General features: G+C 56.6%; 2 protein-coding genes across 3 annotated transcripts; one reads left to right on the top strand and one right to left on the bottom strand.

Moving 5' to 3' along the window:
• Nucleotides 1-299: 299 nt before the first annotated feature.
• On the top strand, nt 300-8,762 carry ICMT (isoprenylcysteine carboxyl methyltransferase). Of its 2 annotated transcripts, XR_006206146.1 has the most exons (6): nt 300-502; nt 1,377-1,465; nt 2,355-2,524; nt 3,286-3,503; nt 5,346-5,747; nt 8,035-8,762. XR_006206146.1 is itself a non-coding variant. In XM_042952222.1 (5 exons), exons 1-5 carry the CDS (start codon nt 308-310, stop codon nt 5,526-5,528), a joined length of 855 nt encoding a protein of 284 aa, XP_042808156.1. In that variant the 5' UTR covers nt 300-307; the 3' UTR covers nt 5,529-8,762. The 2 variants fall into 2 exon arrangements, 1 of the variants encoding a protein (XP_042808156.1); XM_042952222.1 differs by having other exon boundaries at nt 5,346-8,762.
• Nucleotides 8,763-9,517: 755 nt separating this feature from the next.
• Nucleotides 9,518-21,935, bottom strand: RNF207 (ring finger protein 207). Its single transcript, XM_042951411.1, has 17 exons — nt 21,745-21,935; nt 20,970-21,102; nt 19,812-19,956; nt 19,632-19,713; nt 19,479-19,554; nt 19,279-19,404; nt 18,817-18,863; nt 18,487-18,559; nt 18,336-18,404; nt 17,809-17,877; nt 17,618-17,715; nt 16,773-16,959; nt 16,447-16,632; nt 16,136-16,187; nt 15,692-15,809; nt 11,125-11,205; nt 9,518-10,288 (listed from the first exon to the last, which is right to left on the bottom strand). The coding sequence occupies exons 1-17, from the start codon at nt 21,933-21,935 to the stop codon at nt 10,117-10,119; spliced, it is 1,905 nt and encodes a 634-aa protein (XP_042807345.1). The 3' UTR covers nt 9,518-10,116.
• Nucleotides 21,936-24,012: the final 2,077 nt, after the last annotated feature.

Raw genomic sequence — 24,012 nt, 5'->3', positions numbered from 1 at the left:
CCGGCAGCCGCCTCTCGGCCGGGGCCACAGGCGCCCCGCCCGCCGTCCGCCGCTCTGCGGGTGGGGGTCGGAGGATTCCCCCGGGGGCTGACGGGGCGGGGTGGGGCGGGGCCGTGGGCGGGGCGCTCCCGCCAAAGCCGGGTCCCCGCCCCGCTGCGCGGCGGTATCGCGAGAGCTCTCGGGCGGCGCGGGGCTCCAGGCGGCGGCGCTTCCCAGCCGGCGTCGGCGGCGCAGTACGCAGGCGCGGCGGGCGGGTTTCCCCGGGCTACAGCCGGCGCCGTCGCCCGCTCGTCGGCCGCCCGGCGCCATGGCGGGCTGCGCGGCGCGGGCTCCGCCGGGCTCCGAGGCGCGCCTCAGCCTGGCCACCTTCCTGCTGGGCGCCTCGGTGCTCGCGCTGCCGCTGCTCACGCGCGCCGGCCTGCAGGGCCGCACCGGGCTGGCGCTCTACGTGGCTGGGCTCAACGCGCTGCTGCTGCTGCTCTACCGGCCGCCGCGCTACCAGGTGCGGGCCGGGCGGGGGTGGGCCGGGGCCGGGGCGAGGGCGGGACCCGGGTGGGTTGGGCGCAGCGCGCGGGCTCCGTCCCCCTCGGGGTCGGGGTGGGCCGGGAGCTGGGCCTGTGGGAGGGACCGCCTCCCCCGGGCGTGTTCTTTCTCCGGAAGTTCAGTTGGCAGGAGGGACCCCGCCTCGCCAGGCTGGTGGGGGGGCGGGGGGGGGGCGGGGCGTGGGTCGCGGGCCCTCTCTCTCCCGCGGAGTGGGTGGGAAGTTGCAGTTGGTGCGGTTCAGCAGCTGCGCTTGGCGTGGGGAGGAAGCGGGCCCACGAGTTCCTTTATGTCATTTAAGTTGTGGAGACACACTTAACCTGCCGCCAAGTCAGGTCAGAAGCCCCCGCAGTGTTACTCGGAGGGGGTTGGGCACAGAGCCCCGCACGTCCCCGACTAGACTTGCTGCGTGGACTCGGGAGAGTCTGGCCAGTAAACGAGGTTCATGCGGTGTTCCCACTGCTCTGAATCATAATAGCAGTAATGATAGCAATGGTAGCTCGAACTTACACACAGCACTCTTAAGTGCTTTATGCGGGTACTCTTCACAGCAGTCCTAAAAGGTAGGTAGCATTGTTGTCCCCGTTGTGTATAGGGGGGAAACGGAGGTCCAGAGAGGTTAAGTAACTTGTCCAAGGCCACACAACCAGAGAGGGGTGGATGCGGGATTTGAACCCCAGGCACGTTTGCCTTACCCTCTTAGTCTCTGAGCAGATCAGCTCTAAGTGTTTCCCAGTAGCCTACTTGTCCCAAGGAAGTGGGGTGTGTGCTCTTGCAGCCCGGATGTGTGCTCAGGGAACAGCCCGGTGACTGAGCTTCTTTTGGGTCCATTTCAGATAGCCATCCGAGCTTGCTTCCTTGGCTTCGTGTTCGGCTGCGGCATGTTGCTAAGTTTTAGCCAGTCTTCTTGGAGTCACTTTGGCTGGTAAGATGTATTTGGGGGGAAGAGTGGTTTTGAGGCGAGGGTGGGAGGATCAGAGGGTCAGAAGTGGTATATCCTCATCCCTGTGTCTCCTCTCTGACTGGCTGAAGGCTGTTGAGGATTCTGTACCGTCTCTGATGTCCAGCTAGATCCCTATGTCTCGGACCTTGAGAACTTGTGCCCATCGGTCGCTTCTGTTGCAGGCAGAAACAGGTCTCCCTGGCACCCTCCCCATAGGCGCCTTCATCAGTAATGTGACGAGCCCTTCCCAGAAGAGGGTACAGGTCCTCAGTGACAGGAAGGGGCAAGGCTCTGGCTCGTCTTCACAGGCCTTTTCCGTCTCTAATTTCTATTAGGTCACATCTAGCGCCTCCCCCACGGCCATGTAGGATTTTCCCCTACACTATGATTTCAGTCCCTTGAGCCTTCTAGTCCCTGACCTGGATATGAACCAGTGGCTTCAGGTAAAAGGATTTAACTCCCGTTATCAGTTCTCTGAGCCATCTAATCCTTCTTTGCTGGAGTTATTTGTTTGGCTGAATTTTTGTATTCAACATACATCACTGCTTTGTTTTGACTGTTCCACTTTCATATTTTACTGTGTGGTGTGGTATCCTTTCTAAAAGACTGAAGGGCCCATAATGCCTTCATGACCCTAGTCTGTTTGTGGGGTCTGTTACGTTCAAAAGTAGTCTTTTCAAAGCCCCACCTTCTGCAGACCCGAAGAGTAACGTGACATGTGGGTGCCTGATGTCCACTCTCAGGTAGGTGACAGCAGGACCTCCTCAGAGAATTCAGGGACAGTTTGGCAGACCCAGATCTGCACTTGGACTTATGGCCAACTTGATTCCCTTGCCCCAACTTACCTCTCTTTCTTTTTGTTTTTAAATAGGTATATGTGCTCCTTGTCACTATTCCATTATTCTGAATATTTGGTCACAGCAGTCAATAACCCCAAAAGTCTGTCCTTGGATTCCTTTCTCCTGAATCACAGTCTGGAGTACACAGTAGCTGCTCTTTCTTCTTGGATAGAGTTCACACTCGAAAATATCTTTTGGCCAGGTCAGTGTGTCCCACGTTTCCCTCTGGAGGGGAGAAGGGTGGCTTCTGTGCAGGCCTGAGGGTGGTGACGTGGGCTCGCCTCCCAGGTGTAATCTCCCCGAGTGGCTTTCCCCAGCTCTCCGTCCTCACTAAGCTCTTTATAAAGAGCTTCCGCTTCCGGATTTTGAACGGAGGACATGTTGACCGTTTGCTTTAAGCCTTCCACGACGTACCGCACTACCTCATGTGAAGTCCCGACCTTCGATAGCTATAATTCTAATTTTACAGTCAGAGATTTGCATCTGTTCATTTTCTGTGACTTGAGACTTTTCGTGTCAAGATGTTATTAGCAAAAACCTCTGCATCTGAAACCTACTCTCAAATGGAACTTTCCACAGCAAATTAAGTAAAATATATGTGGTTCCCAGGATTTGGTAAAGGGCCAGAATGGGAAACATTGGATCCCTCTCTGCTTCACTTAGCTGTCCTTGTCCCCAAGGGAAGGAGGGGCATGTGACAGAGGGACACGGATGGAGAGCTCATCAGGTCTTTGCCATGATGCTCTAATCGGGTTGTTGGCACTTGAAGCAAATGAACAGCACGACTTAGGGGAATGTGTTTTGCTTATAATTAAATTTTAATGTGATGACAAATGCTAATTGCCCACTAGCATGTTTCTAATGTTGCTGGCCTTGGAGAAATAGGTTCATTTTAAGCATCTGCAGGGGGAGCTCCATGGGCCCATGTCTTCACTTCCTGTCTGTCATATGTCTCTCCTCCAGAACTGAAGCAGATCACCTGGCTCAGTGCCTTGGGGTTGCTGATGGTGGTCTTTGGAGAATGTCTGAGGAAAGCGGCCATGTTCACAGCTGGTTCCAATTTCAATCACGTGGTGCAGAATGAAAAATCAGAGACTCATACCCTGGTGACAAGCGGAGTGTATGCTTGGTTTCGGCATCCTTCTTACGTTGGGTGGTTTTACTGGAGCATTGGAACCCAGGTACAGTATCAGAAATGACAGTGGTTGCCTTGGATTCTTTTTACATTTTAAAAAATTTAACGCCATAAAATGTACCATTTTGAAATGTACAGTTCAGTGGATTTCATTGGATCTGCAAGGTTATTGGTCTCCTTCAAATAGGTGCATGTGCCCTCTGTTGTGTTTCAGTGGGTGTAGAAGGGGCAGGTTACCACACATGATTTATTCTCTCTTTTCTTTTCCTTTCCTCTTTCCTTTTTTCTCTTTTCTTTTCATTTATTTTTTTAAAGTTTGTTTTGAGAGAGACCACACATGAGCATGAGTGGGGAGGGGCTGGGAGCCAGGGAGAGAGAATCCAAAGCAGGCTCCACCCTATCAGCACACAGCCTGACTCGGGGCTCAGTCTCACGAATGGTGAGATCATGACCTGAGCCAAAATTGAGTCGGACGCTTAACTGACTGAGCCACCCAGGCGCCCCAGGATTTATTTTAAAACTTTCATTTCTGAAACTTAAGACTGCTGCATTAACGATCATACTCCCTGGGAACAAGTTGATTATAGTTGAATCGTGTAATTTACCATAAATGCTACCTATGTATTTAAGTGCTCTAGGACTAAAGAGTTTTCGTACCTCTTTGACCATAGGTCTTTTTACACTGTGGCCCGGCACACAGACATGCATGAAAACGGAACAGGTCTTTCCCAGAGCAATATTTGTTCTTACTGAGTACAAAATACTCCTGTTTTCTATCTTGTTATTTGTGATGCACTAAATGGATTCCGGGGCTCAGTAACAGGTTGTGGGCTGCAGTTGGGAAACCCTAGTATAGGGTGTGTTGGGAAGCCACATGTGGTTGCTGGCTGTGAGGGCACAGGCTCTGGGGCACTGACCGGGCCAGTCCTGGCTGTCATGTTGGCTGCTTGTCCTCTCTGTCCTCACACACTGAGGACAGCAGTGCCGCCCCATAGGTTCATTGTAGGGGCTTATTGGTCGTAAAGGGCTTAACTTGTGCCTGGAATACGGTTAAGTGCCCAGTAAGTAGTGATGGGAATAAGAAGTCAAGGGCATGTGCCTGGCTCTTGGTGGAAATCGCCCACTGGGGGAAGACATGTGTCCGTAGGGGTCCATCAGAAGGGGCAGGGGTGGAGTAGTGGGTTTCCCACACAGCACAGGAAGTTCCTGAGAGCCGGGAGGTGTTCTTGGCCTGGAGGGACTGTTTGGCTGTGGATCAGTGGGGAAGACATTCTTAAGAGTGGAGAAAACACATGAGTAAGGAAGTGAGAGGCAGTCAGTGGGGGTACAGCCCAGAGAAAAGGGGCCAGAGGAGGTGGCCGAGGTGCTGCTTTTCTGGGTTGGGGCAGGGGAGTGGTTTGAAGAAAGAAGTGATTTCATAAGCTCAGGTAGCAGTGGATCTGGTACAGGGATGGGCTGGGGCGGCAGAGGGGCGGGGGGGGGGCGGTGCAGGGCAGGGGCCGGGGACCAGGCAGCTGCAGGCTGGAGGGGGTGCATGGAACAGGAAGGGACAGGCTAGGAGCCCCACGGGGAGCTGCCATCAGCCTCGAGGACTGAAATCTGAGAAGTTGATGTTTTAATTTTTAGGTACCTCTCACATAAGAGGAACAACAGAAAAGCGTATGAAAGAAAACTGCCGTGATGAGCGTTTAGCTCTAATGTGAACGCGGTGGGGTGGTTTCAGTGCGTGTGCCCTGGCCGCTGCTCTCAAAGACCCTGATAGTATTTGAGAATCTCTGGGGCCCTTCCCTGACGGGAAGTCGACCGCGGGTGTTCAGGAGAAGCAGTGCTGCTGACGTTCGTGGTGTCGGAACACTCTGACCCCGATCGACTTTGTGTCCCCTGTCAGGTGATGCTGTGCAACCCCATCTGTGGCGTTGGCTACGCTCTGACGGTGTGGCGATTCTTCCGAGATCGGACAGAAGAAGAGGAGATCTCATTAATTCACTTTTTTGGAGACGAGTACCTGGAGTATAAGAAGCGGGTGCCCACAGGCCTGCCTTTTATAAAAGGGGTCAAGGTGGAGCTATAACATAGCAGGAGCGGGCCAGGCTGGGCCAAGGGGCCTCCCCCCTCCACACAGCCCGGGACAGAACTGCCTCCAGCAGCCACGCCGCAGAATGGATTTTCTGAATCATTTTATACGTCACCAGTTACTCTTCTGGAATATCACTCGAGACCAAACGGTCAGAAGGCCTTAGGACCAAAGGACCCCATACCCTAGAGCAATCTGTTCTTGGGCTCAATCAAGGTAGGACATAGATTAAAGGTGGGCAAGGAGCAAATAACAGCAATATTCAACAGTGCCCCTCCAGAAGGGCCCTGGCGAGAGCCCATGGCCCACGAGGTATTTAGTGTAACCAAGACCCCTCGGGAGAGGTGGACTCGCTCATGATGTCGAGTAAGGCGGCTTCTGCAGGAAGAGGTATGTGGGCATCAGTGCTCAGTGTTAGAAATTCGTTCAGAATCTTTAACCGAAAAACACAAACAGCACAGCTTCGACCTCCTTCTTTCTGTGCTTAAGTGCATGAGCATCTATACAGTTTTAAGATAATTCTTTATAAGGCACTTTGGCTCTTAATATATTTAATCGTATTTACATATCTATTTTTTATAAATAGCAGTATAGATTCAGAGGGGACTCACTTGGTGTTTATAGCCCCAACTTTTATCTGGCAGAATGGACACCTCCAGACAACTTGGCTGAGTGGCTTTGTGTTCACAAGGGCACCCCTGGCCAGGGAGACTGGACCCCTGTGGCTTTCCCCGGGGTCCTGGCTCCCGCTCTTCTCCCCAGAGGGGGCTGTTGTCAGTGACACAGGCATGTCAAAGGGGTGTCATTTTTCCTTTAACAGAGAAATGCTCACTGAGCACGTGCTCTGTGTAAGGCGTCGTCAGACACCGGGAAGTATTGCTCTCCGTTGGTTTGGGATTTCAGTCTTTCACCATAGCTTATATTTTTCTGTTTCATTTGAAATCTCTCAACTGTTGACTTCTATGTTCTGTTCTCAGAACTTCACCATCTCTAACATCATCTCGCACTGTCTTTCCCAAGGGGGTTTACGCACACACCACCGCAACATTCAAGCAAGTCAGTGTACGAGAGTCTTAAATAGAGCAAATGGTCCCGACGGAGATGTAGTCGGTATTTTTGTTTTTCAAGTTTGGGGAAAGTGGTTGGCTTTAAGTACGTAAGCTTTAGGACCCTTGTTTAATTCCGGACCAGAGAGGGCCTTGGTCTCCGCGTGGAACCCTTCCGCGGTGGCGCTAACGGAGCCTGATTACGACGGCCGCGGCGGCCCCGGCTGGAGGGCTGCTGTGCTGCCACGCCGTGCCGGGCGGCTTCGAGGAGCCGCTTAACCTTTCCGTGCCTAGACTCCCCATCCGTAGAATGGGGTCAGTACCACCTACCTCATAGGGGTGTTGTGAAAACTTAGAAGAACAACGTCAAGCGTTTTTAATACTTAGATGAGAGAGAATGGCGTGAATGAAATCTATCCTGTGCCAGAGTCACACAGACGTGGACGTTGCTTAGCTGTACCAGACGCTGGAAACGTGTGTTCAGAAGAGCATTTTACCGACTCAGAAACATCACTTGTTTCTAGATTTCATGGCCTAATTAATTTTTTTGTTATTATGTATACCAAAGAGGTTTACGGGTTTGTTGATTCCTGGGATGCCGCTCGCCCGTGTGAGCGGACTCTACCATCGGCCCTCGTGAGGGCCTTGCAGCCAGGCCGGCCGAGGCCGCCGCTGGAGCACTCAGCAGCAGGTCCTTCTGGCACGAACACTCCCCAGTGGGACTCAACATGCACTTACTCTGGGAACTCGAGTTGACTCGCTTCTGACTTGTTCTCCAGACCACGCTTAGCAGAGTCAGCTCCGCTCATTGGGACTGCAGAATGGAGGAGGGTGTGGCTGGGGTTTTGGCAGCCATCCCCAGCTGCTTGAGGGAAAGTGCTGTGCTGTATCTACCGGGATTGGACCCAACTTTCATTCCCACTGAGGGCTGTGAAGCTGTCTTTAATAGATGGAGAACAGCTAATGATGGCCCCCTGGCTTTGTGGACAGAAAGTCTGAAGGTGTTGGCGTTTGGCGATCTCATCTTGCCCCACCTGCTGGAATTCTCAAAGCCCACCTTCCTGCCGGGGCCCTGAGCCCAGAACGTGGGCCTGGTGTTTTGTGGCGAGGTGCTGCTGTTACACCACCTGAGCTTTAAAGAGCTCTTCCAGGGGCGGGACTAGGGGGGCGCCCTCACCCTGACTTGTACGCCCAGGGCAGAAGTGAGCAGTTACTTAGGGAGAAAAGATGAACTGCTTAGGGGCAGGATTTGGCAAGTGATTGACTTTCATCTAGTACTGACATTTTCAGATTATTTTTAACTTTATAAATTTAGCAGTGACAGTGTGCATGCAGAGAATCAGGTTAATGAAGTGCAGGCTTTTGGGGTATTCCCAAAAGCTTTTGGGCAAAGGCCACGTCACCAGTTCCCTCAAATTAAGAAACTGTCAAGAGATTACTTACTTTTTCCATTGCAGGTTTTAAAGTGGAGATTCTTAAATGGAAAAAAAGGCACTGCACAGAACAAAGCTACTTTGAAGCAGCGTAAAGTGAGACGTTTTATGAGGATTTGCAGGCTGTGGCCGAGAATAGCAGCTCGCAGAAAAGAGGTAGTGAGTGGGGTGAGCCTGGCCGAAAGCGAAAGGCAGCGTACCCCACTGCCCCTTCATCTGTATGAACTGCTTCTTGAGCCTCAAAACTAAACTTGATTAGTCCCTTCCATTTATTTAACACTCTGAGTGATGGACACGATAGGGAAGTATTCCTAAACCAATACACGTGTTAGTAGCTTAGGCTCAGGAGGACCGGCCACAGCTCCAGCTTTTTGGTAGCAGCCCCTCCGTAATAGGCACAGTGACCCCCACTGTCCCTTCTCTGCACTTTCTTACTGCCTTAGATAGTTGCGATCTCCCACCACATCTTGCTCCTGTAGTGGCTCGATGGGGTTGGTGGGAGAGGCTTGCTCTCTGCGCCCTGCTGTGAGAGCTTGACGCCTTGTCTTGGGCCCCGAAGGCCAGCCGGCAGGGGTGGTCCCAAGCGCTTGCTCTAGAGGAAGCCGTCCCATAGCTAGGAGAGTAATTTAATGGAGTAATTATTTTACTCTTCTTTTTACATGCAGAAATGTTTATTTAAGTATTTTAAATTGGATTTTCTTTCACAGATACTGATTATTTCCAATTCTTAAATAAAACTGTACTTGATTTCACTATGAGCGGTAGCGTGATTGTGTGGGATGTAGGAACTCTAAGATCACGTCATCACTGGCTAAGAAATGTCCGGGACCTACAGCATAAAACCAGATGTGTTTTGCCCCTTCAATTCAGTTTTGAATTCTAATCTGTAACCAGTTTGTTGTGACGAGTTCCTCCTGCCTTTTAGGCTCCCATGGGTTTAGGCTTTGGAATGAGGACATCAGTGCTCTGAACGCAGGGGCAGAACGGTGGATGTTGACATGACATTTTCACGGATTGATGTGCTCCCCTACCTGGCACATGGAAGCCATTTGCTGTTCATTTTTTGGTGGTGGTGTTTTTTGTTTTTTGTTTTCAAGTTTATCTATTTTGAGAGAGAGGGAGAGTGCCGGTGGGGAAGGGGCAGAGAGAAAGGGAAAGAGAGAACCCCAAGCATGCTCCATACCACCGAATGCACAGCCCAATGCAGGACTTGAGCTCATGAACTGCAAGATCATGACCTGAGCCAAACCAAAGTTGGACACTTAACCGACTGAGCCAGCCAGGCGCCCCATCCGTTTGCTGTTTGAACCACCACATCGAGCTGGATGTTTCCTTAAAATGTGACTGTGTGGACATTTTAACTCCAAAACTTAAAATTTTAGGTCATCTGGGTTAATTTTCCTCTTTAAAGCATTTGTGAAATTACGCTTGATAGAAAGGACACCATGTAGGAGTAGGAATTTCTGGAGAAAGGATTCTGAGTCATCCTTTAGTAATAACAGTAGAAGGTGAACACGAGAGTGACCGTTGTCTGGAGAAGCAGCAGAAAGTTGTGGGGAAGTTGTACTGACCCTCTCCTGCAGCCCATGCCACCGGCCGCCTCTCCTTTGCCCTGGCAGCTCAGTCCTTCCTTGACAGGAGAAAATGGGAGTGACAGTTTTCCCTTTTGCTGAGTCTGCTCAGATTACCGGCTGGAACTTCCCAGCAGGGCCGTGGCTCAGGACACCCTGAATTCTTGGGAGGCAGGCACGGCAGGGCTGTCTGTGCACGGCCCCTGACGGGGGCAGGGCCTGGCGCTCCCGCAAAGGAGGTGCCAGGCCAGCGAGGGGCTCGCGTGGCACGTTCATGTGTTCACTCTTTCCAGGCGGACTGGGGCGTCGCCCCCAGTCCCCATGAGGAGGACGGAGACTTCATGCAGCGCAAACACAGGGAAGAGTGAAACTTAAGCCAAAGAATCTGAGATTAGGACCGGTCCGAGTGTCTGGGTTTTTCCGCTGATTAGTGATTACCCCTTATGACATACTTGGTGGGAATAACCTTTCTTAAATATCCCAGTCTTGACCTGCGTGCTGTGAAATGCCCACCCCTCCGGACCAGTCCCGTTTGCTAAGTCGGGCGCTCTCTCTGTGTTGGGCCCTCGCCCCCGTTTTTCGGTTTGGGTCTATGAGGGTCTTTGTTTTTCAGTGGAGACTCTTCTTTGAGGCTGTTTGGAGTCCGGCTGTTCCCTCTGGGTTCTGACGTCTTCTCTCTCTTCTCTGCGACACTCACCGGGTCATTCCTAAAGGGACACTTGGCATGAGTGCTGCCTGGCACCCCCCATTTCACTGTGTGCCAGCACCAGCATGGCTCCTGGGATGGGAAGCCTTTCTGGACGACACCAGTGGGTGAACCAGAACCTTCTCTCCTAAAGGATTCTCCTCTCGTCTCTAATGGTTTTTAGTTGCCAAAACATCGGCAGCTCAGGCTACGTCTGTGGCTCGCAACAACAGCTTTGAATGGACAGTCCTCTGACGCATCTGAGCTGAGCGTGGTGCCCAGGAGGGTGAGACTAGTTTCTGCTCTGTCACCAGCCACTCTAGACCGTGGCAGGTGCTCTGTGCCCTCCAAGCTCTCTTAGCTCTGGTCTCCTGCAGCCCTGGTCTATGCCCCGTGCACAGCAGGCTTAACTGAGAGCAAAATACTACAAGATCAGCCCGTGACAGTGACGGATCTGTTACCACACATTCTTCTCTTTCTCTGGCAAGGATTTTGGCAAACCCCGTGGTTCCAGTGACTAGTGATGCTCCCACTTGGAGGAGAGAACCCTCAGTTACTTTTCCTCATTCAAGTGAATCTGACTCACTTGATGTAAATGCCTACGAGCCAGTCTCCGGTGCCCGCAGCCCTCGGTGGCATGAATGGTGCAGGCAGCAGCCATGGCCATCTGCAATTCTGGAGTGCGGGTCACGTCTCCTCTATGAAGCCGCCATCCGGGTTCAGAACCCCTCTGACCCGTGTTTTACAAACAGACCCAGCCAAGGCTCTAGAGCTGGTCAGTGGCAAGCCTGGACCGAATGGGAAAGAAAACCCGGGACCTGTCTCTGAGATCGAATCTGCTGGAAAGACTCGCCTTACCTGGCCTGGGTCTCAGCACTGACGTCCTCCTTGTGCGTGTTCTGTAGGTGGTCCAGCTGTTCCCCTGCGGGCACCTGAAGCCTGTGCGGGAGAGACCGTTCCCGGGAGGCTCGAAGGCAGCAGAGCCAGTCACTGTCCTTCAGCCCCCTCTTCGGACAAGACCAAACTGAATGAGGCACTCGGGCCTGCCTAGGGCTTGGGTCTCAGCTGTTTACTGAGGGCCAGAGCTGCTCCCGGGGACGGCAGCTGCGCTGTGGTTGGGAAGAAGGCACCGCGGGGCCAGGTGGTGGGGAATGGCAGGAACGGACACCTGCGTGTCCCAGGATCCCTGGGACAATCTGGGAAGGGGGATCCGGTCTGGCTTCTCTGGGGAACTGAAAGGCCATTATGACTGGGGTGTGGCCAGGGGCTGCCGTGGTCAGAGGTGGACAGGGAGGGTCCCGAAAGGGCTGTCGGGCCCCGGAGTGATGGGAACTCTAGGCTCTAAGAAGACCACTGGCTGTGGAACACCCTAGAAGGGCCAGAGAGGGTCAGCAATGGTGGCGTGGCCTGGGGCTGCCGTGAGGACAGTAGGCAGAGACAGATACGTCAGCAGAATTCAGGGTATGTAGGAAATGGGGCGAAGGAAGGAAAGGAATCAGAAGGCCCCCTGGCCTTCTCACTTGGGCACCTGGGGGATGTGATACCACTCCTGAGGGGTACAAACAATGGCACGTTTGGGGGAGGAAATGGGGTTCTGCCATTGTGGGATCTGAGGCCCCTGTGACCTGTCCAAGTGGAGACATACCCCGCCCCAGGAGGAGGCAGCTGGAGAGGGGTCTGGAGCCCAGGGGGGCCTATGCCGGGGAGGGCTTGGGGGTGGTCAGTGGCACATTGGAGTTTTAAAGTGGGGGGACCGGATGGAGCCCCTTAAGCATAGGGTGTGGGACGGGGAGAGGCTCTAGGACTGAGCCCTGCGGAAAGCTGACACTTGGGCACTGAGCAGAGGTGGCAGAGCGGCCAGTCTGTAAAGGGACAGCCTGAAGGGCAGGAGGGAAACAGGTGTGGGCTGCCTCAGAAGCAAGACAGGAGCCTGGTGAAGCCAGCGGCCTGCTCTTGAGCGCCGGGAGAGGCCAAGCGCTGCAGCCAGAGGTCGCAGAGGACAACAGGCCACAGGAGCGGGCTCAGTGGGGACGGGGGTGGCGGGGGCGGGTTGTGGGCACTGGGAGAGGAGGAAGCAGAGGCAGCAACGCCAGCTGCTGGAAAATGGTGCCATGAAAAAGGACAGAGGCAGCCAGCCTCCCCCGCCCCCCCCCCCCCCAAACCTCCAGGAGCTGGGCTCCAGCCTGAGCTCCTCCTTTCCCTTTGCCAAAACCCACCGCTGGCGCCACGTCCCCCGAGACAGGCGGGCAGGAGCACGTCCTTGAAGCTAGTTCATCGCCGAAGCAGCACACAGAAGGAAACGTGCGCAAACTCTAAGAACGAGGCTCGGGACAGGCACGTGGCCTGCACAAGTTGGGCAGCGGCACCCGGAACGTCTCCTCCTTCCAGAGCCCCCCACCCCCACCCGGGGATGACCACCATCCCGACTGCTAATGCCAGAGGTGGTTCTGTCTGGTTTTGACGTTTCCTAAACGTCTCATAAACGGAATCACACCGTCTGCGGAGCAAGCGACTCGGAATGGCAGCTTCGGAGCCGACGCGGCAACTGGTCCCGGGTAGACAGGGATTTCAGCGCAATTGCGCAGAGGCCAGGCTGCGTTTAACCTCTCCGTGCGCATGTCAGAATAGTCACCGGAGAGGTGGCTTGGCAGTTCGGGAGGAACACGGTCACCGCACACTAGTTCTTCTTCCTCAAACTCACGAAATCTCCAGGAAAGGGGCCAAAACAACAGGGGAAGGAGCCTCTCCAGGTTGAGGAGAGAAAAGGGTAACACCACAGTTTTGGAAGCTGGAGGGTAGTGGTAACCTCAGCAGCCGGGAGAAACCCGAGCTCGGAACGGACACGGGACACGCCCGGCCCTACTGCCTTCACACCACGGAATCGCCTCTACCAGGGAGGACGGGACAGAAATAGGGAGGGGGCCGCCTCAAGCTCCCCACGGCCGAGCGGCCTCCCCTCCCCCACCCCAGCCCCCTGAAGGGTTGGTCTCTGCGAAGGTACCAGGGTACAACACGGGTGGGAAACGAAAACCAGGGCTGCCTGCAAATGCTCCACACAGCGGCCGCCAGGAGGGAGACTGGGGAACGACAGGAAAAAAGCACTGCCCAGCCTGGTCCCCCCACCCCCCTGCAGTGAAGTGCCACCCATGTGCTCTGAGTTTCTGGCCTGCCCCCTCTGCCCCCCACCCCTAATATGAGCACATGATCAAGGATGGCCTGAGAAAAGTCCTTAAAATGGAAGACAGAGAGAGGGGCGCCTGGGTGACTCAGTTGGTTAAGCGTCTGAGGTCATGATCTCACGGCTTGCGAGTTCGAGCCCCGAGTCGGGCTGTGCGCTCAGAGCCTAGAGCCTGCTTTGGATTCTGTGTCCCTCTCTTGCTCTGCCCCTCCCCCACTCACTCTCTGTCTCTCTCTCTCTGTCTCTCTCTCTCTCTCTCTCTCTCAAGAATAAACATTAAAAAAAATAATAAAATAATCCAAAAATAATAAAAATAAAACGGAAGACAGAAACCTAAACAAAAACTTGGAGGAAAGAGACTTAAGGGAGAAAGAAACAACAAACACCTATCAGCCTTGGAGGGGTAAGAGACTGTCCATAAAACAACAGAATGCTGTGTGTTGGGGGTGGGGTGGGGGGAAGACCATGTTACAAAACAAGGGCTCTTGGAAATGGAAAACAAATTTTACACATTTTTATTTATTTTTGAGAGAGCACGAGCAGGGGAGGGGCAGAGAGAGAGGGAGACACAGAATCCAAAGCAGGCTCCAGGCTGTCAGCACAGAGCCCGATGTGGGGCTCAAACCCACAGGCCGTGAAATTGTGACCTGAGCCGAAGTCGGACGCTTCACCGACTGAGCCACCCAGGCGCCCCCAAAACAATGAAATTTTAAAAAGAGCTCTTGGGAATTTTCTTCAAAAATGAACTCAACAGAAGGGTTGGAAGAAAAGAAATCTCTCAGAAAGTGCAGCAGAAAGACAAAGAAGAAAGTACCGAGGAGGTACATCAGCCCAGGAAAGCCAATAGTCCAATAATAGGGATTCCAGGAAGAGAAGTGAAGAAATCAACTAATTCAAGAAGACATGTCAAAACTGAAGGACATGAGGGCACCTGGGTGGCTTGGTTGGTTAGGTTGGTCATGATCTCACAGTTCCTGAATTCAAACGCCACATTGGGCTCTGCACAAGGAGCTAAGCCTCCTTGGGATTCTCTTTCCGTCTCTGCCCCTCCCCGGCTTGCTCTCTTTCTCTCTCTCTCAAAATGAACAAAACAAAAAACCTGAAGCACATGAACTTACAGACTGAAAGGTGCTTCCTAATGGATGGAAGTAGACCCTCACCAGTGTGAAGTTTCAGAATGCTGGGACCAGAGAAAATTCCAGAAGCTTCGAAAGAGACTAAGTAGATCTCATCACAAAGATTAGGAGTCAGAATGCCTTCAAACTTCTCAAAGACAATCTTGGAAGCAAGGAAATACAGTGATGCCTTCAAAGACAATCATTTCCAATCTAGAATTTCACGACTTATTTGTTTGAGAGAGGGAGACGGCAAGCACAGGCAGGGAAGAGGGGCAGAGAGAGGGAGAGAGAGAGAGAGAGAGAAGAGAGAAGAGAAGAGAGAAGAGAAGAGAAAGAGAACCTCAAGCAGCCTCCACACTCAGCAAGGAGCTTGGTGAGGGGCTCAGTCCCACAACCCCGGAATCATGACCTGAGCCAAAATTGAGTCAGATGCTCAACCAACTGAGCACCCCAGGCACCCCTCCAGTCTAGAATTCGATACCCAGCAAAATCATCAGTCAAGTGCAAAAGCAGAATATAGACATTTCAGACTTGTGCTGTCCAAAATATGTACCTCCTGTGCACCCTTTTCCAAAGAGTCACAGAAGGGTGCAGGGGCAAGGCAACGGGAGTCCCCCAGAGGGTGGTGGAGAAAGACTTCAGGCTGACCGCGGTCAGACCTACAGGGCAACCAGCCCACCCTGGAACCAGGTGATGCAAGAGACAAGCACATTGAGAACCTGCCACCAACATCCCTCTGCCACTGTAACACCTTTTGATGCCCAAGTATGGTGCTGAGAGCCTAGAGTTGGCTTAACCATGTAGGGAGGCAGTTCTGCCCTCTCCTCCGTGTCCTGCTGCCTGGATCTGTCGAGGGCCCTCATTTCACCCCTAAGAAGTGTCTTCTGCTTTGGCCTATTCCTGAGGGCTAGAGGGGGGCAATGTTGTGCCTCGAAGCAGAAACTCCGAGCAGCCACCTCATTCTGTGTCTTTGAGAGATGTCCAGCACCTGGTCTGCCCAGATGCCCTGAGTAAACCCTCGTGACCTGGCCCACTGACTTCCTGAAAGGAGCTCTTCTGCACATATGGCACCTTGTCCACACACATTCAGAAGTGTCTTGGCTCCCCTGTGAACAACCCCTGCTCTCACCTGGGCTCCAGTCGCTCCTTCACCTTGGCAATGGAGCGGACGTAGGGCGTGATCTGCTTGGTGATGCTGGTCAGGTAGGCATTCTCCTGCTTCAGCTGGAGAAGGTCACGGAGCTGGGCTGTGGGGGCCAATGCCAGAGCGTTGGGTCTTGTTGGCTTCAGGTTCTTCTTGTCAGGCTCACACCTTCTACGAATCTATCCCAACTATGTCATCGATTGCCTCTTTAATTAAAGAGCATCGTGAGACTTGTGGAGGTATTCTGTTTACTGAATCCTGACCTCACATGCATCATTTTGGGGCATTAGCAATTGTGAGGCAAAGTCAAGGGCTAAGGGGAGGAGCCTGGGAGTCTGTATCTGGTTAGTGGGTAACTGACTTCCTGCCCCTGCTAACACGTGGGTTAGCTCCAGGATGGGGGTGCACCCAGCAGCAGTTGCCTGGGACCTTTGTAGATCTCCTGCTCGTTAGCTACCCGCTGGTAGGATTCCTCCCAAATCTGAAAGAGAAAGGGAGTTGGACGTTGCATATGGCCATCAGCTGGAATTCCCACTGGTGGCATTTCTGTCCTCTAGCTACTCAGGTCCACAGGGCACCCCCAGCTAGGTCACGGGGTTCCAGGCAGCAGAGAGCCTCATTCCAGAGCCTGCCACACGAGGGCCTCATGATGGACCAGGCCAAGCTCCTCCTTCTCACTCCTTCCCCTGTATGCCCGACAGGTGGGGCTGCAAGGGGCTCAGCGCCCGGGGAGGGTCTACCTCCTGGAAGACCGCTCTCATCCCCTCCAGGGAAGCGTACTCCAAGGCGATCTGCGCGTCCACCTGTGCGGACTTGTGCAGGATGTCTCCCATGATCTCCGCCTTGATGAGCGAGTGGTGTTTGGTGAGGTCCCGGTGCAGTTCCTGTACCTGGTCCTTCAAGTTCTGCATCTCTGCCTGCAGGCGCTGTGCACAGACACCTAGTGAGCGTGCCTCAGCAGAGGCCCAGCCTCCAGGCCAGGTGGTCAGGACTCGATTTGGCCACTGCACGCTGGGCAGGCAGGGGTGGGGACATTCCCAGCCTGCAGGTCCCTGGCCCCGCTCACCCGGTAGGAGACCTCATAGTGGCGGCAGTGCTCCACAAAGGGCGTATCCTCACCCTCGGCCAGCAGCACCTTGGTGCTGATGGACCGGTGCAGCGTGGGCTTTTGGATTAGTGACCCCAGCATCTTTCCCGCTGGGGAAGGGCAGCTGGGCCCCATCAGCACGTTGGGGCCTGAGCCCGCTGCTAGCCTGAGGGGGAGAGAGCCAGTGTGGATGCAGATGTGGGGGGGGGGGGGGGGTGGGAGGGTCTCCCCTTCTCCAGGCTCTCAGCCTCTCCCCGGGACTGCACACCAGAACCACTTAGGAACTTTGAAAAAGTCTGCGCAAGGTGCACCCAAGACCAAGGACATCAGCATGGTGTTTAAAAAAATCCAGGGTAATGTCAATGTACAGGAAAAGGTCCATCCAGATGTGTCAGGGCTGGTGCATAATAAACTTTGTTCACTCACCCGCGGGACTCTGGGCATTTCACCTGACGCCCAGTCTCCCCTGACCGGGTCCCCGGGGTCCCTGGCACATACATCCAGCTCAAGCATTTCTCCTAAGTTCTCCTGGGTGTCTGGCTCTCCAGACTAAAGCCCGGAAGTCAGGCCTTACCCCAAGCTGCCCCTCCCTTCAGTCCCTAGACGCCGGGGGCCGAGTGGCGGAGGAAATGAGCGGCAATTGGGGACAGTCCCGGTCTTCTCTGTCCTTCCCTAACCAGGCTCTGCTCTGCCAGGTCTGCCCGGGGCTTCCGGTCCCTCCGTCTGGGGAGGGCGGCAGGCAGCCTGTCCCTACCGCGACAGGGTACCTCGTGTCGCCCCCACACCCCGCCCCGGCGGCAGGGAGGGCGCCCCCAGCTGCTCACGTGTTGGGGGCGGCCCCAGCCCCCGGCGCCCGGCGCGGCCCCAGCAGCAGCAGCGGCTCCAGGCAGCGCGCGAACTCGGCGCGGTAGTCGCTGGCGATCTGGGCGGCGGGACCGGCTGGTGAGGCGGCTTCCTCGCCCCCTCCGGCCCCTCCGGCCCCGCCCCGGCCCCCCCACCCCGCGCCGCCCCGCACCTTGCTATTCTGCGCTGGCCGGAGGCGCTGCGGCCGCGTGACGATGCCCTGCAGCCTCTCCAACAGCTCCTGCAGCGGGAGGAGGGCGCTCAGGCCCCCGGGAGCGGGGGAGGGGGGCTGGCGGGGCAGGACAGTGAGGCCCCGCGCCGCGAGGGCAAGGCTGACTTTGGCACTCACCTGGTACGTGTTGGAGTCCCTTCCCTGGGACTGTCCCAGAACCCCCACGCCACCCCAGCCCCCAAATCCACAGGCAAGTTGGGGGGAGCCGGACTTCAGTAGACACCCCACACTCTGGGCGGAGTGGAGGCTCCCGCTCCCCTCCAGGCTTCGCGGTCCTTTTAAAAGGGACTCAGCTGGCCCCTGAATGGCTTGCAGATGATGGTGCGGAGGAGGGGGAGGTCAGCCGCAGAGAGCCCTGGTCCAGACCCCGGGTGGCAGGCTGCCAGGCCCCGAGGTGGGAGTCCTGGGTGTGCAGGGTGGGCTTCTGATGGGGAGAGGGAGACCCCTCAGGAGCCAGGGGGACTCACATAGCCCAGGTCCAGGAACTCAGCCTTATTGGCCAGGCTGAGGAAGGATGAACAGTTGACCAGGTGAACCTGTGGGCGGGACACTGCTCTGTAAATGGTGGGGTGGGGTGGGGGGGTGAGTGCCCAGCCCTGTACCCCCAGCTCCCCTTACCTGCAGGGTGGGCAAGAGAGTGGCCAGGTGGGAGAGCTGCTCCTTGAAGGCCTTGTCCTTCTCTTCGTATTGGCTGGGGGAGGGGCAGGCAGCCTCAACTCCTAGGGGAGTGCCGCCCACCCCCCACCTGGGTGGGGGGTGGGGCTCAGAAAGGGGAGGTTCTATCTCCCCACCAGCTCTGTGCATCCTTCCCCGGTGCCCTGAGCCACCCGGCCCTCCTGGCCCAGATGTGTTGCTCCCCAGGGTGGGGCAGGGTCTGCCTAGGTCCAGGCAGGGAGATAGGTGTATGGAGGCCAAGGGACAGTGAGTGGAGACCCCGCCACCACTCACCTCTGCACCGCCTGCAGCAAGAGCGCTTTCCTCTCGGCCAGTTTGTCCTGGGAGGGATGGCCTGCTTCTGACTGGGCGCGGTCAGCCCGCCACCTCCCGGCCCAGCACTCCCCCACGCCTGGGGCCCAGCCACACACCTGGTTTCGCTGCTGTCCCTCCAACCTCCTGGCTCTTCCTGCCTGCCCCCTACTGCCTGGGAGTCCTGGTGCCCTCACCTTAAATGTCAGCAGCTCCCCCCGGGGTGGGGGGGGGGGGGGCGGGGAGTGTTCCCTCACCACCCCGCACCTCTGGCACCAGCCTGGGGCTGGAACTCTCCTGGCCACCGTGATTAAGTAACTCCATGCGCGGCTGCCCTGCTACACCGGAAACTCCACGCGGGCGGGAGGTGGGGTGTTGTGGGGACCGGATTGTGGCTGATGAGGATGCTCAGCCTGTGGCTGTCGGGTCCCCACTACCCCTCACCTGCATGCTGCCGAAGAGGGCATGAATGGCGGCCTCCTCCTCCGCCGCGCTGCGCCGCACCTCCTCCACCATCGCCTGCAGCTGCGCGATGGCCTCCCGTGTGGCCGTCTGCAGGGCCTTCACGGCCTGGGAACAGGGCGGCCTCAGCCCGGCAGGCGCGCACCTCCCCTGCCCCGGCGCGCTGGGCACCCCGCGCTCACCAGCACCGCCTGCTCCAGCCGCTCGCAGCCCTGCACGTAGGCTGACTCGAGGTCCACGCAGTGCGCCCGGCTCTCCCTGCGGGGACCCCGCGCGTCAGCCTCGCTCCCGGCTGCCCTCCGGCACCCCCTCGCCTCCCGCTCCCCCCTACCCACCCCTGCATGTCCCGGAAGCAGCGGATGCACAGCAGCGACTTCTTGTCGGTGGAGAACATGATGTAGGGCTCCGCGTGCAGCGCTGCGGCGGGGGCGGCGGGGGCGGCGGGGACGGAGGTGAGGGCTCCGGGCAGGCCCGCCCCGCCCGGCCCCGGGCCCCACCCGACACGCCGCACTCACTGCACTTCTGGAGCACGTCGCGGCTGCGCTGGCCCAGGGCCACGATGTCGTGGCGCGCGAACATGCGTGCCCGGTGCGTCTCATCGCGGCAGCGTGCGCACAGCGGCTGCCCACACGTGTTGCAGAAGTACGTGGTCTCTGCGTCCTAAGGACAGAGGACCAAGCGCAGCCTCAGCCTGCCCAAGGGCCGAGGAGCCTGAGTCCCTGAGCACGCACGTGTCAGAGACTGTCAGTCTGAGCCTGGGGCAGGCACGCGGCTAAAGGCAGCCCTTCCCGGTAATCATGACGCTTGAATATACCCAGTTTACAGATGAGGGGTGGGGGGAGCAGAAACATTGTACCTACAACAAAATTTCGTGTTCGAAGGCTTCTCAAGCCCTCCTTGGCACCCTCAACAGTGGCCAAGTAACGGTGCCCACCCTGGCCATCTGTGTCACAACTTGGCTGGGAGAGGGAAGGAGGGCCCATTGGTTCCCTTCCCTACGCAAGACCTAGGGCTGAGAGGCCAGGTCTCCCACTGCCGCTGTGGCTCTGACCCCAACAATGGCTGTGTAAGCACAGCCCCAACTCCTTACTTTGGCATTCAAGGCCATTTCCTTCCATGCTGTCCCTACCTCCAACCCCTAACCTCCCGAACTGTCGGCTCTCACTTGCCCAGCACATCCCGAGCTTTTGGGCCCACAGGGCTGTCCTCCTGGGGCTTGGAATACCTCACCCAACCTTCACAGGCGAGTCCCGCGGTGCCATTCACGTTCACAGCCCAGCCTGAAGCCTGGCCTCTGCTCCTCTTTCTTAGACTGGGGGAGGGGGGCAGGAACACCCCTCTCCAACAGCACATTGTCCTCACTTCCCCTTGGGTACAGGTAGCTTGGTCAGCTCCCCAGGTAGGAGCCCTCCTCGAGGGCCATCCCAACTCCACCCCAAGTTTGGGGACTGGTAAGCCCTCCCCCAGTGGAATGATGTTAACCTCTGCCACTATCTGGCTAGTGCCTCAGGTCACTTGTCCTGGACCTCAGTCTTCCCACCTGTAAAATGGGGCGGATCCAGGGTGACTTAGGTTTTGGAAGATCCACGGAGGGACTAATCCTCTAAGGACATGGGGGGCACTCCCCCTCCCCCCAGGCACTCCCCCTCCCCCCCCCCCCCAGGCCTCCCTGCCTGCTTGCCGCACTCTAGGTCACAGTTGGCACACTGCACCACCTCCATGCCATCCCCTGAGCTGTCCACCAGGAACTGCAGCAGCCGATCCACAGGAGGGAGCCCGCTGGGGCCCTTCACCACCGTCTGGTGTCTGTGGAGAAGCTCAGCCAAGATCCAGATGCCCCTTCCCCATGGCTCCTTATCTCCTTCCCCCCCCCCCCCCCCCCCCCCCGCATTTCAGGCTGGAACTAAAAATAGGAGCTGGCCTCTGCTATAAATATCTCACCCAGTGCCCATTCTGACCCCGTCCCCCACTCTGCCCTGCCCCATCCTGGGCGAATCCTGGGGGCCCATGGGGTTGGCGACCCGGGGTTTCAGAGGTGGACACCTCCCCTCTACCCCTTCTCAGCGCATTGCACAAACTTAGGGCTAGCCCTTGTAACTTGAGCCAACATAACCTGCTTCTGTTGATCTAATACTCAAGGGATCCCCCAAGTGAATTACTGTCAGTGTTAGGGTTGCTGTGCTGAGATCCTGCACAGCCTTCCTCTCGCCTCCTGGCTTTCTAGGGGAGGGCTTCTTTCTGCCAGTTACTCCGGGCCTCGGTTAACCTGCTCTGTACAATGGGCGGGAGCCCGCATTCTGGGGCTGAGAGGTGCGGGCTGGGGGCAGCCTCTCCCAGCGGCCTCTGCCGGGAGTCAGAGCCCTGCCCTCCCTGCACCTAGCCCCGCATCCAGACGGGGCCAGTCTCCCCGGGGGGTGGGGGGCGACCACTGGGCTTTGGGGCACTCACTGGCACAGCGGGCAGGCGAGGCGGCCGTCGGTGGCGCGGCCCCGCAGGCAGCCGGCACAAAAGTCGTGGAAGCAGTCCAGCAGGCACGGGCGCTCGAACTGTGCGTGGCACAGCGGGCACACCAGCGGGTGGCCGCTCGCGGCGTCCGGGGCCCCCAGGCCCTCCAGGGGCACGAAGATGGCTCCCGACATCTTCTGGAAAAGCTCAGGAAGGCGGCGGCGCGTGCACGGTGCGGGGAGCCGGCCGCGGAGCCCGCGCGTCCCCTCTGCCCGCGCGCGGCTCCCTCCCGTCTACCCCGCCCCGCCCCGCCCCGACGGGGCGTCCAGCGGTCGTGGGGCGGGGACCACCTAGGCCCGGGCTGGGGTCTGGAGCGGCCGGGGCGGGGAGAACCGGCAGCAGGCGTGCGGAGGGGTCGCGCCCTGTGCGCGCTCCCCGCCTCTCCCGCACCCCCTTGGTGGCCCCGGAAGGTCAGGCCGCAGGACCGAGCAATGCGTCCTACCCAACGTCTACCCTCCCCTGCCTCCTCGTCGCCCACCTCGCCTCACTCCCACCCCAGGAATTCCCCTCCCGGTGTCCTCTGGGTGACCTGCAGGCGACACCCCTTCCGCGCTGGACCGCAGCACTGCTCGGGCACGATGCTCCCGTGCACCCTTCCCAGGCCGCCCGCTGCGCCGCGACGAGGGCTCCCGCCACGGCCACGGTCACTCCGCGTCTCGCCCCGAGGGCAGAGGCGGGAAAGCGGAGGCTGGAAAGGACCGCGCGGCGCGAGGGCCCGAGGCTCTGACTGGCTCCCGCCCGGTACCCGAGCCCGGAGCCCGGAACCGCAGGAGCGCCGCGCAGGGCGGGGCCGGAGGACCCCGACTGTGGGCTCCGCAGGGGTGCCGAGGCGCTCTGGCTAGGCCGGCTCTCTCCCGGACGACGGGGGCTGGGACACGAGTGGGTGTGCGGGTCCCCATTTCCTCCACGGCCAGTTGGGGGCGCCAGAGAGCAGCGGCCGCCCCTCCGCAGACAGCGCGTGGGAGGGCCTGGAATCCCAGGCGGGCCTCTGGCTGGTTGGAGTCTCTCGGCCAAGAGACTGACCTCTCAGAGCCTCTCTGCTTGGGTGAAACAGGGCCTGCCCCTCGGTGATGCGCGAGAGTTTAATGAACTGAAATGAGCCTACTAGGCTTCTAAGTAATGAAGGCCTCAACCCCCATCACCAGCCGAGTTCCCCAAAGAAGGGGTGGGTTGGGGAGGGAGAGGAGTTTCTGAGCCTTTCCGGCAGAGCTCCCTCTGCTGTTCGTGGCCAGGCCGGTCCTTGTTTATCCCAGTGTTATTTTCTCCAGAGTGCCTGCCATGCTTGGGTCATTTTCTACCTTCTCTGCACATGTTATCCTGAGCTCTAGGAAGGCAGCCTCTGTCTCTGCCCCTCCTGAAATCAGAGTCAAGCCCAGAGACTGACCCACAGAAGGTGCTGGATAAAATCTTATCAGTTAGGATGTAATATTTTAAAGCTAGGAGAGAATATTTAAAGCTGGGTTTTGAAGGATGAATAGGAGTTTGACAGGGGGAGAAAGGAAGAGAATTGTAGGTATAAACTACCTGTTCTTTCTCTCTCTCTCTCTCTCTTTTATTTATCTGTTTGTTTGTTTATTTATTTAGAGACAGAGAGAGCTCGAGCAGGAGATGGGCAGAGAGAGAGGGAGAATTCCAAGCAGGCTCTGGGCACAGTCATCCAAGAAACCAAGAGATCATGACCTGAGCCAGAATCAAGAGTCGGACACTCAGCTGACTGAGTCACACAGGTGCCCCTAAACGACCTGTTCTACCCCTCTCTACCCCTGGTTCTATTTGTGCTCTAAGCCACAAGAACTGTAATAACAATAGCTAATGTTGTGGACAAGGTACTATTCAAAGTTCTTTTACTTGTATGAACTCATCCAGACAACAGCCTTAGAAGGTGGAAAATGTTACCCTAGTAAGTGATAGAACTGATATACAAAACTACAGGATACTTCATAAGTAAATTATGCAGGAGTTTCCTTCTGGAGGGGCTGTAGGAAATGGATGTCCCTTCCTGATACTTGGGCTTATTTAATCCATTGATTCGTGTCTTCATCTGTTAGTAAGCAGCTGCCATAGGTCATACACATGGGAGGGACCACAGTAGCCACGGTTAGCCAAGTATAAACATGGACAAGTACAATAATGACAGATAATAATGACAGTGCTAAGTGCTCCAAAGAAAATTATCAGGATGATGTGAAGGAGGGCAGCTGGGAGGGGTGG

The sequence above is a fragment of the Panthera leo genome, chromosome C1 (genome assembly GCF_018350215.1).
Source record: "Panthera leo isolate Ple1 chromosome C1, P.leo_Ple1_pat1.1, whole genome shotgun sequence".
Taxonomy (NCBI): domain Eukaryota; kingdom Metazoa; phylum Chordata; class Mammalia; order Carnivora; family Felidae; genus Panthera; species Panthera leo.
This window is presented reverse-complemented; position numbering and strand designations above follow the sequence as displayed.